We start from the raw sequence: 12,119 nt of genomic DNA, 5'->3' as shown, positions 1-12,119 counted from the left end.
TAGGAGTTTAGAATAATGGATTATTTCACATTAAGTAAGCATGTTTCAGTTATACAAGTTAATTGTAAAATAAGTCATGGTGAGATTTAGCTTAGCATTCTAACACAACAGATGAAACTAAACATCATAGATACAATTTAATCAATGTAACGACCCAGCCAATCGTTTTGAGTATTTTAGCCCCGTTTCCCTATTTATTACCTCCTCTATGTTATATTGTGAATATGTGACTTGTCAGGGTGGTTGGTTTGGCTTCGGGTAAGTTTCGAACTGAATTGGGATACTTAGTCCCAAAGTTGGAGGCTTAAGTTTAAAGAGTTGACCGGAGTTTAAATTTTGTGTAGACGACCCCAGAATGGAGTTTTGATAGTTCTGATACCTTCGTATGGTTATTTTGGACTTAGACATATGTCCGGATCTTGATTTGGAGGTCTGTAGGTCGTTTTGGCTTGAATTGGCAAAAATAGAAAAGTTGAAGTTTTGGAGGATTGAGAAGTTTGACCGAGAGTTGACTTTGCTGATATCGGGTCTAGATTCTGGTTCCAAAAGTTGGAATAGGACCGTTGTGTCAATTATGACTTGTGTGCAAAATTTGAGGTCATTTGAAGCTGGTTTGGTATGTTTCGACATTAGTTTTAGAAGTTGGAAGTCCATTACTTCATAAGGCTTGAATCGATGTGCGATTCGTGGTTTTAGTGTTGTTTGATGTGATTTTCGGCTTCGAGCAATTCGTATCATGTTTTAAGAGTTGTTGGTATGTTCGAACTGTGTCTGGGGTGCCCCGAGTGTGTTACGGATTGAGTTCAGACCATTTGTTCATGTATTGAGATTGCTGGTTTTCTGTGTTTCTAGTTTCCTTCATTCCGTTCGCGAAGGTTCACCCGCGATCGTTTAGGATCCTTGTTGGCAGATGGGAATTTTCTCTTCGTGATCGCATTAATGAGGACGCGTTCGCAGAATGATGGAATGTTGTGCACTGCGAACGCGAGTACGGTATCGCGATCGCGTAGAAGGAAAGAGAGGTTGTGGGAAGTCAGGCGTTATTCATCACATTTGCATGGCCTTGACCGCGATCACGTAGCCTGGAAATCACTTGTCACTGCATTCGCGACAGGAGTCCCGCGATCGCGTATGAGGATTTTGTGAGCTAGTGTAATGTTTTCTCCGCGATTGCATTAGTTTTTCCGCGATCGCGTAAGGTAATAACTGGGCAACAAATATTTAATTTCCAAATCCAGGGTTTATTCCATTTTTCATCTTTTGAGTTAGAGACCTTGGTTTTAGGCGATTGTGGAAGAGAGTTTCAAGTAGTTGACCAGGGTAAGTGATAATGAATCGGATGTGATTATTATAAATGAATCCATCATTATTTTTATCATTTAATTAGTGTTTTGAGTTGGAAAAATTGGGAAATTTTGTGAAAACTTCCTAAGCTATATTTTGAGGATTTGAAGGTTGATTTGAGGTCTGAATTGAATAATTTGAGTATGGTTGGACTCATTATTGAATGGGTGTTCAGATTTTATATGTTTGGTCGGGTTCCGAGACGCGAGCCCGATGTTGACTTTTTGAGTTTACTTTTTAATTTTCTTTAACGATTGTAATATTATTATCCGAAATAGTTTTTTATGGTTTGTATTTATGGTATAAAGTTATTTTGGCTAGATTCAAGCCGTTCGGAGTTGAATATTCGCGGAAAAGGCTTACTAGTGGATTGAGTTAGCTTGTTTGAGATAAGTATCTTGCCTAACTTTGTGGGGGGGAGGGAATTACCCCTTAGGATTGGAGTTGTTTTGTATTATTTGTGGTACGTGAAAGCCGTGTACGCAAGATGACGATTGGGTACACGGGCTAAATGTGTAATTGACCGGTTTAGGCAATTTAGATGCTTTTCATGCCTATAAATGAATTGCCATAACATGTTATATCATTCATCGTTAATCTATCTTTACATGCATTATTTTAACATTGTTAATACTTGTCCCATCTCTTACTTGTTATTTGCCCTTACATGCTTAGTTGAAGTTATTGTTCCATATTATCTTGTTAATTAGTTAATTGTTGAGTTACCTTTGTTGAAGTTGTTATTTCTTGGAATATCTTCTTGTTGAGTTTTGGTGTTGAAGTTGTAAAAGTCGTTATCACTTGAGGCTAAGTTGTTAATTGTGGAGATATTGTTCTTGTTGAGCTATTCACCGTTGTTTGTTATTGTCGAGATTCTTGTACGCATTGTGGTTGAGCCATGGATTGTTTGTTGTGGCAACATTGATATTGTCAATTATTTTGGCATGTTGTGGCATATGGGAAATTGTGGTGTGAGTTGTGATTATGTTGTGATCTTGATGCGTATGCAGCGGTATAAGGATAGGGGTTAATGTGCATGTGACAGCATAAGGTGGGTTTTATGTGCGTGTTGCTAGTAAGGGAATTACTTGAAGCCACGTGGCGACATAAGGTGGGCTAAAGTGCGTGTATCTATTTCGGGAAAACTGTTTTCAAAATTATATAAATGTAAGGCTCACGCGGCGGTATAAATAACTGTTTTCAGTGGTAATCTATCTTGTTGCATTTCCTTAATGCCTTATTTTCCTCGTTTACATTCTTAGAATGTATTATATTTGTTCAATTTCTTTTTTTCCTATCCTAGTAGGTGTCTTGACCAGGCCTCATCGCTACTCTACTGAGGTTAGGCTTGATACTTACTGGGTATTGTTGTGGTGTACTCACACTACGCTTCTACACATCTTTTTGTGCAGATCCAGGTACCTCATAACAGGCTAGGTACCAATGAGTAGAGCATTCAGATCGGAGACTTCATGGTATACCTGCCGGCGTTCGCAGGCCTCGGAGTCACCCTCTATCCTTGTTTCTTTTCTACTGCTTACTCTTTACTTAGACAGTAATGTATTAGGGATTGTTTCAGTATATTCGTGTAGAGTTTATGACTCAGTCTCACCAGATTTTGGGAGTTATTGCAAGATGTATCGTGGTGTTCTTTTATGATAGCTAGTTAGTTTAAATTTGAAGTTCTAATATTATTTCTGTTATTTCTTCATGTATGTTAGGCTTACCTAGTCTTAGAGACTATGTGCCATCACGACATCCTTCGGTGGGAGATTGGGGTCGTGACAAGGTGGTATCAGAGCTCTAGGTTCGTAGGTGGTACAAGTCATAAGCAGGTTTAGTAAAGTCCTACGGATCGGTACGGAGACGTCTATACTTATCATCGAGAGGCTATGGAACTGTTAGGAAACATCACTTCTTTGATTCCTTATCGTGCGAATTTTTTGACTCTGAACCTTTGTCTTTCTATTCTCTCACAGATGGTGAAGACACGCACTGTTGGATCCTACGATCAGACACCCGCACCCCTTACTAGAGCCGCGAGAGGCCGGGGCCAGGGTAGAGGCCGAGAAGGAGCACGTGGTGCAGCTAGAGCACCTGCCCAAGATGCTTTAGAGGAGCCACCAGTAGCTCCAGTTAGGGGGCAGGCACCTGAGGCGCATGTTGCCACCCCCCACTTCAGGAAACCCTCGCACAGTTCTTGAGCATGTTCGGTACTCTAGCTTAGGTGGGGTTGATTCCACTTGCACTAGCCACATATCAGGCTGGGGGAGGAGCTCCGACTCCTGCGGCCCGTACTCTAGAGCAGCATGTCCATGTTGATCAGGTCCCAGAGGTTATACCAGTTCAACCGGTTGTTCTAGTTCAACCCGAGGTTAGGGAAGCAATATCTGAGGAGGAGCATCTTAGACTTGAGAGGTACAAGTACCATCCTCCTACTTTCAGCGGCCTAGCTATAGAGGATGCACAAGGTTTCTAGAGAAGTGCCATTGTATTCTCCGTAACATAGGTATTCCAGAGATGAGTGGGGTTGATATTACTACATTCCAGCTGTCGAGATCAGCGTATCAGTGGTGGCGGGCTTACGAGCAAGGTAGCCCAGCCGATGCAGCTTCACTCATATGGGCTCCGTTATCACAGATGTTCTTGACAGAGTTTGTTCCCTAGAGCCTTCGGGATTCATGGTGCGCGGAGTTTGAGTGGCTACGCCAGGGTACTATGACAGTGTAAGAGTATGATGTACGATTCAGTGATTTTTCTAGACATGCACATGTCTTGGTCTCTTCTATCAGAGAGCGAGTCCATCGATTCATCGAGGGGCTCAACTATAGTATTAGATTCAGCATGGCTCGAGAGTTGCAGATATATACCCCATATCAACTGGTGGTAGAGATCACAGGAGGGTATGAGGGGCCGCGAGAGAGAGGAAAGGGAGGTCAAAAGGCCTCGAGGACTAGGGGATTTAGTGGTGGCGACACTGCATTTACAGCCGATCATGATAGAGGCTATGTAAGCCGTCTAGTTAATTCAGCTCTTCCAGCTTCCAGTGGTGCTCCGGCTACTTCCAGGTCTCAGGTTACCCATTATGCACTGCTACTGTCTAGTGCACCTCCTATATAGGGTGCTTTCCACGGTCAGTACAATCGACCAGGCTCGAGCCAGTTTTAGCAGCCACGCCCACAGAGAGCTTGCTATGAGTGCGGTGATACCCGTTATATGGTAAGGGTTTGCCCTAGACTCAGGAGGGGTGCACTTCCACAGATTACTCATGTTCCACATATTCGACCGGGTCCACAAACTTCTCAAGCCATAGTTGCTGCTCCAGTTTCCGCTCCACCTGCCCAACCAGCTAGGGGTGGAGGTCAAGCTGGTAGGGCTTGCCCTAGAGGGGAAGCCAGGCTAGATGCTATGCTTTTCTGAGTAGGAGGATGCAGTTGCATCAGACGTAGTTAACACATGTATTGTTTTCGTTTGTCATAGAGATGCATCAGTATTAGTTGATCCCGGCTCCACTTACTCATATGTATCATCTTAATTTTCCCGTATTTGGGTATATCTCATGATTTTTTGAGTTCTCCTGTATATGTGTCCACGCTTGTGAGAGATTCTGTTGCTGTGGACCGTGTGTATCAGTCATGTTTAGTTGTTATTGGTGGTTTTGAGACAAGGTTTTATCTATTATTGCTCAGTATGGTAGACTTTGATGTTATCTTAGGCGTGGACTGGTTGTCGCCCTATCATGTTATTGTAGATTTTCACGCCAAGACTGTGACATTGGTTATGCCAGGTTTGCCACGATTAGACTGGATGGGTACATTGGATTATGTTCCTAGCAGGTTTGTGATATTTCTAAAGGCTCAACGGATAGTTGCGAAGGGGTGTGATGCTTATCTAGCCTTCGTGAGTGGTATTAGTGTTGATACTTCTACCGTTGAGTCAGTTCCGGTACTGAGAGACTTCCTAGATGTATTTTCGGAAGATCTTCTGGCCATGCCGCCTGATAGAGATATCTATTTTGGGATTGACTTATTTCCAGGCACTCAGCCCATTTCTATTCCACCATATCATATGGCCCCAGCGGAGTTGAAGGAGTTAAAGGAGAAGTTGCAACAATTGCTTGATAAGGGTTTTGTTCGGCCTAGTGTGTCACCTTGGGGTGCTCCAGTTCTGTTTGTGAAGAAGAATGATGGTTTTATGCATATGTGTATTGACTATCGACAGTTGAGCAAGGTTACACCGAAGAACAGGTACCCTTTACCGTGCATTGATGACTTATTTGACCAGCTACAAGGTGCTAGAGTGTTCTCCAAGATTGATTTGCGGTCAGGGTATCATCAGGTGAAGATTCGGGATTCGGATATCCTGAAGACTGCTTTCAGTACTCGGTATGGTCACTACGAGTTCCTTGTGATGTCATTTGGGCTGACCAACGTCCAGCAACTTTTTGCACCTGATGAACAATGTATTTAACACATATCTGGATTCGTTCGTCATTGTGTTTATTGACGACATCTTGGTGTACTCCCGCGGTTAGGAGGATCATGAGCAACATTTGAGGATTGTGCTTCAGACCTTGAGAGAGAAGAAGTTGTATGCAAAATTCTCAAAGTGTGAATCCTGGCTTGATTCGGTGGCATTTTGGGTCATATAATGTCGAGTGAGGGGATCAAAGTATATCCGAAGAAGATTGAAGTAGTGCAGAGTTGGCCCAGACTGTCTTCAGCTATTGAGATCCAGAGTTTTCTTGGTTTGGTCGGGTATTACCATTGTTTTGTAGAGGGTTTCTCATCCATTACTGCAGTTGTGACCAGATTGACCCAGAAGGGTGCTCCTTTCATATCGTCCGAGGATTGTGAGGAGATCGTTCAAAAGCTCAAGATTACATTGACTACAGCCCCAATGTTGGCATTGCCTATGGGTTTGGGGTCTTACATTGTGTACTGTGATGCGTCACGTGATGGCCTTGGCGCGATGTTGATGCAAGACGGTAGGGTGATTGCCTATACGTCTCGGCAACAGAAGTTTCATGAGAAGAATTACCCTGTCCGCGACTTCAAATTAGCAGCTATTATTCATGCCTTGAATATTTGGTTGCACTATTTGTATGATTTCCCTTTTGAGGTCTATACCGACCATCAGAGTCTCCAGCGTCTATTCAAATAGAAGGATCTTAATTTGCAGCAACAAAGGTGGTTATAGTTTCTTTAAGACTATGATATCACTATTCTATATCATATTGGGAAGGCCAATATGATGGGCGATGCCTTGAGTCAAAAGCCTGAGACTATGGGTAGTTTGGCATATCTATCGGCAGTAGAGAGGCCATTAGCATTAGATGTTCAGGACTTGGACAACCAGTTTGTTAGATTCGATATTTCGAAGCGCAGTCGGGTTATTTCTTGTGTGGTTTCTCGGTCTTTTTTATATGATCACATCAGAGAGTGTCAGTATGACGACCCCCATTTGCTTGTCCTTACGTACACGGTGCAATGCAGTGATGCCAAGGAGGTTTCTATCAGAGTTGATGGCATGCTGCGGATGCAGGGCCAGTTATGTGTGCCCAATATGGATGGGTTATATGAGGTTATTTTTCAGAAGGCCCACTGTTTGCGGTACTCTATTCATTCGGGTGCCGCTAAGATGTATCAGAATTTGATGCAGCACTATTGGGTGAAGAGAATGAAGAAAGACATACTGAAGTATGTAGCTCGGTGCCTAAATTATCAGCAACTGAAGTATGAGCATCATATGCCAGGTGGGTTTCTTCAGAGACTTGAGATTCCCGAGTGGAAATGGGAGCGTCTTACCATGGACTTCATTAATGGGATCCTACGGACTCAGAAGAAATTTGATGTTGTATGGGTGATTGTGGATAGGTGGACCAAGTCGACTCATTTTATTTCGGTTCTGACTACCTATTCTTCAGAGCAGTTGGCTCAGATCTATACCCACGAGATTTTCCGACTTCATGGCATGCTAGTATCTATCATCTCTGGCCGGGGCACACAGTTTACATCGCACTTCTGGAGAGCCATACAATGTGAGTTAGGCACACGGGTTGAGTTAATACAACATTCCACCCCCAGACAGACATACAGTCCGAGTGCACCATTCAGATCTTAGATGATCTACTTCATGCATGTTATCGATTTCGGGGGTTCTTGGGATTAGTTCTTGCCACTTGCGGAGTTTGCCTTAAACAACAGCTACTAGTCGAGCATTCAGATGGCTCTTTATGAGGCCCTATATGGGAGGCAATATCGTTCTCCAGTTCGGTGGTTAGAGTCGGGTAAGGCTAGATTGTTGGGCACAGATTTGGTTTGAGATGCCTTGAAGAAGGTCAAGTTGATTCAGGATCAGCTTTGTATAGCTCAGTCAAGGAAAAAGCGTTATGCTGATCGAAAGGTTTGTGACGTAGCATTTATGGTTGGAGAGAGGGTTTTGCTCCGTGTTTCACCCATGAAATGTGTAATGATGTTCGGGGAAAAGGAAAAGTTGAGCCCTTGGTATATCGAGCCTTTTGAGATCCTTGAGAGAGTGGGAGAGGTGGCCTACAAGCTTGCATTGCCACTAAGTTTACCTGCAGTTCATCCGATGTTCCATGTTTCCATGCTCCGAAAGTATCACGGTGATCCGTCCTATGTTTTTAGATTTTAGCTCAGTCCAATCGGACAAGTATTTGACTTATGTTGTGGAGCCGGTGGCCATCTTGGACAGGCAGGTTCGAAAGTTGAGGTCAAAGAACATTGCTTCAGTGAAGGTTCGGTGGAGGGGTCAACCAGTCGAGCAGGCAACTTAGAGACCGAACATGATATGCGTAGATGTTATCCTCATCGTTTCACCACATCAGGTATGTCTCTATACTCGTTCGAGGACAAATATTTGTATTAAGAGAGGGAGGATGCAACGACCTGACCGGTCGTTTTGAGTATTTTAGCCCTGTTCCTCAGTTAACTGCCTCCACTATATTATATTGTGATTATGTGACTTGCCGGAGTGGTTCGTTTGGCTTCGGATATGTTTCGAAGTGAATTGGGGCACTTAGTCCCAAAGTTGGAAGCTTAAGTTGAAAGAGTTGACCGAAGTTTGACTTTTATGTAGATGACCCCAGAATTGAGTTTTGATGGTCCTGATAGCTTTGTATGGTGATTTTCGACTTGGGCATATGTCCGAATTATGATTTGGAGGTCCGTAGGTCGTTTTGGCTTGAATTGGCAAAAATTGGAAAGTAAAAGGTTTGGAGGATTGAGAAGTTTAACCGAGAGTTGACTTTATTGATATCGGGTCCGTATTCTGGTTTCAGAAGCTGTAATTGGACCGTTATGTCAATTATTACTTGTGTGCAAAATTTGAGGTCATTTGGAGTTGTTTTGGTACGTTTCGGCATTAGTTTAAGACGTTGGAAGTTCATTAGTTCATTAGGCTTGAATCGATGTGCGATTCGTGGTTTTAGTGTTATTTGATGTAATTTGAGGCGTTGAGCGAGTTCGTATTGAGGATCTCGGGGGCCCCGGGTGTGTTTCAGATTGAGTTTGGACCATTTGTTCATGTATTGAGATTTCTGGTTTTCTATGTTTCTGGCTTCCTTCACTGCATTCGCGAAGGTTCACTCGCGATCGCGTAGGTTCCTTATTGGAAGATGGGAATTTTCTCTTCGCGATCGCATAAATGAGGATGTGTTCGCAGAATGATGGAATGTTGTGCACTACGAACGCGGTTACGGTATCGCGATCGCGTAGAAGGAAGGAGAGGCTTAGGGAAGGCACACGTCGTTCATTGCGTTCGCGTAGCCTTGACCGCGATCGTGTAGCATGGAGATCACTGGTCATTTTGTTCGCAAATGGAGTCTCGTGATCGCGTAATGTAATAACTGGGCAGCAGATATTTAATTTCCAAACCGAGAGTTTGTTCCATTTTTTATCTTTTGAGTTAGAGACCTCGATTTTAGGCGGTGTTGGAAGAGATTTTCAAGGAGTTGATCGGGGTAAGTGATCTTGAATCAGATTTGATGATTATACATGAATCCATCATTGTTTTTATCATTTAATTATTGTTTTGAGTTGGAACAATTGGGGAATTTTGTGAAAACTTCCAAAGCTTTTTTTGAGGATTTGAAAGTTTTTTTTATAGAAAATTATACTCCTAGGTGGGCTGCCTAGTAGCTATTTTATTAATAATAAAAAGAAAAACTACAAAGGAAGAGTACAAGTAAGGGGAAAAAGATACAATAGTGTTGCCTCTATGCCTTGGCTATATAATCATCCATGTGCGCCTCCATTGCCTTTTGATGGTAGCCTCATGATGAGGCTCATGGTGTGGCTGCCAGCAAAGTCTCACAAAGGAGAATGATCTCATAGCCGTTTGGATATTTCCCAAAGGCATAGGACATATAGCAAACACTTACTGAGCTAGACCTTACCTTACAATTCCTATTGAGGCATGAACAACCTCATCTACATAGCAAGCATGTAAAATATAAGAACTAGAAAGAACTAAGTACTCTATGATCATCATAGAGTTGATAACATACTCTATGATGATATTACATATGGTGATACTAATAAAATGGAAAAATAGAATGATGTAGAAATAAGAGTCTTGCCCTTTCTTCTCTAATCTTGTGAACTCTTCAACTTGTAGAACCTTGTCTTCTTCATCAACCCTCTTCAAAATGTCTTCAAACTTCATCATTTCTTCTTGGATCGATTGGACTTCTTGGACCTTGTGGAGGTGGTAGGGGCAGCCACCTTTTGCTTTGCAACCCTCATCGAAAGTTGCCTAATGGCAGCCCCTTGTGCAACCTTACCATCCCAACTATGTTGCCTCTCATGTGTCTTCTTCTTGCTTTTGTTGGAACAACTTCTCAAGTTTCTAGGTTAGAGATCTCCTTCCCTAGCTACATTGGCAAAGGATGCATTTTAGAAGTTCTTCCTCTTCCCCTTCTTCATAAAACCATGGCCCACATCCACACCAAATGCTTCAATAGGATTGTATCCGGGCACTAATGCTACTTGCTCATTCCTCGGATTGTCAAGAGCTTTCAAAGTCTCCATGTCATGAGACACAAGAGCTTGTAGTATGTTTTTAGGAGTTAAGTTAAATTTCATATTGATTGCATTTGTATTTGTTGCCTTTCCAGTAGCTACAACATTGGGTATCACCATAGCATCAGATAAGACTTCTATCTCCTTCGAACCTGCTGCCTTAGAGTGCAATTGTTGATGTTCAGATGGTATAAAAACTGCAGCATTTGGACTTAACCTTCTCTATTTAGGAAAGCTAGTAGAGGAAATTGAAAGCTGCTTCACGACTGCCTCACCCTTTGCTCTAACATTTTGCTGTCCAGCGTCACCTGAGCATTGGGTTGCCTCATCGTCACTCTCATCTTGGATGCTATCTACATAATCTTCTTCCTCTTCTTCAACTTGCTCAGCCCAAGTCTTGCGATTAACAACAATTGCACTCGTCGCACCTTATTGATCCATAGAACTAGTCTTCTCATTTGTAGAATTTGATTGTGAAAGAGATGCCATGCCTTTCTCCACATGTTGATTGTTTATTGTAGATAACAATTGATGCCCCCGAATCACCTCCTCTTTCACCAAAAGACTCCATAGATTGTGAAGGAATCTCATGAACTGAGGTATTCAAAGTAACCAATGGATCCTTGATCTTTGGAGTGGTATGCATCAGCATAGATGCCTCAGATTCCTTGATTATTTTAGTTAATTCTGTACTGGAGAATTGCAGTGTTGGTGTAGTTGCGGCTGTAGTTGCCAAAACTTTTGGATCATCCAGAAGAACCATGTCTTTCGAGACATTAATTTGAGCACCTGTATTTGTTGATAGCTGCTGATGTTTTCCATTGTTTGGTGACTGTTGCTGGCCGGTTTTTGAGGCTGTCTCACGTTCAAACTGCTGCTCCTTCTTCCCAACGTCATTGCATTCATCAACAGTAATGAGCTCTTTTGAGACATGTAGTCGAGCTGAATTTTGTTGCTGCTTTTCATTACTTGTGGATCTAATTTTTCTAGTTGTTGATCTTGTCTCCTCCACGATCCGTTGCCCATTCTCGTCATCGTTCTACATACCATGATCGTGCTCCTCAACCAGAACATCAAAAGAGTTAGAAATATTAGTGTGCCTTGGTGCTATAATCTGGTTTTTAGCACCTGTAGAATTTCTTTTGCTAGGTGAGTGATTTACAACTGTCCAAACTCTATCTTTTGCCTGGCCAGCTACACGTTTTTGTTGCTATTTAGCTTGTTCAAACAATGCCCTAACTTCTGTAGCAGCTACACTACCCAAAGTATCAATATCTTCACGTTCTTGCCCCTCATGTTGCACAACATTTTCTATTAAATCTGCTGGTTTTTCAGTGAGAGCAACATGTGCACCAATAACTTTGACAACCCCAGCAGTAGGTTGATTACCAGTTTCATTCAATGCAACATTAGCCACCAAATTTGAAGCTCGATTTGGGGTCAGAATTGAATAATTTTAGTATGGCTGGACTCGTTATTGAATAGGATTCAGATATTGTAAGTTTGGTCGGGTTTCGAGATGCGAGCCTAGGGTTGACGTTTTGAGTTGACTTTTTGATTTTCTTTAAAGATTGCAAATTTATTATCCGAAATAGTTTCCTATGGTTTGTATATATGGTATGAAGTTATTTTGGCTAGATTGAATATCACTCCCCAAAATCGGGGAGCGCGACCGGCGCTCAACTGAGTGAACCGGGCTGAGCAAGCCTGTTAGATTTTATTCTACCCAAA

At 42.4% G+C, this 12,119-nt stretch overlaps 1 protein-coding gene across 1 annotated transcript; it reads left to right on the top strand.

Moving 5' to 3' along the window:
- Nucleotides 1-6,597: 6,597 nt before the first annotated feature.
- On the top strand, nt 6,598-8,001 carry LOC138900044 (uncharacterized). The gene is made up of 2 exons (XM_070186747.1): nt 6,598-7,206; nt 7,699-8,001. The coding sequence occupies exons 1-2, from the start codon at nt 6,598-6,600 to the stop codon at nt 7,999-8,001; spliced, it is 912 nt and encodes a 303-aa protein (XP_070042848.1).
- Nucleotides 8,002-12,119: the final 4,118 nt, after the last annotated feature.

Source organism: Nicotiana tomentosiformis, chromosome 10 (assembly GCF_000390325.3).
Source record: "Nicotiana tomentosiformis chromosome 10, ASM39032v3, whole genome shotgun sequence".
Lineage (NCBI taxonomy): Eukaryota > Viridiplantae > Streptophyta > Magnoliopsida > Solanales > Solanaceae > Nicotiana > Nicotiana tomentosiformis.
Note: the sequence above shows the minus strand (reverse complement) of the source record. Positions and strands in the feature narration are given on the sequence as shown.

Bases quoted from the DNA above. Each gene is read 5' to 3' on its own strand.
- LOC138900044 (XM_070186747.1), top strand. From the start codon at position 6,598: ATGGGCGATGCCTTGAGTCAAAAGCCTGAGACTATGGGTAGTTTGGCA. The intron at 7,207-7,698 runs GTGATTGTGGAT...AAGTTGATTCAG, and splicing joins AGAAATTTGATGTTGTATGG to GATCAGCTTTGTATAGCTCA.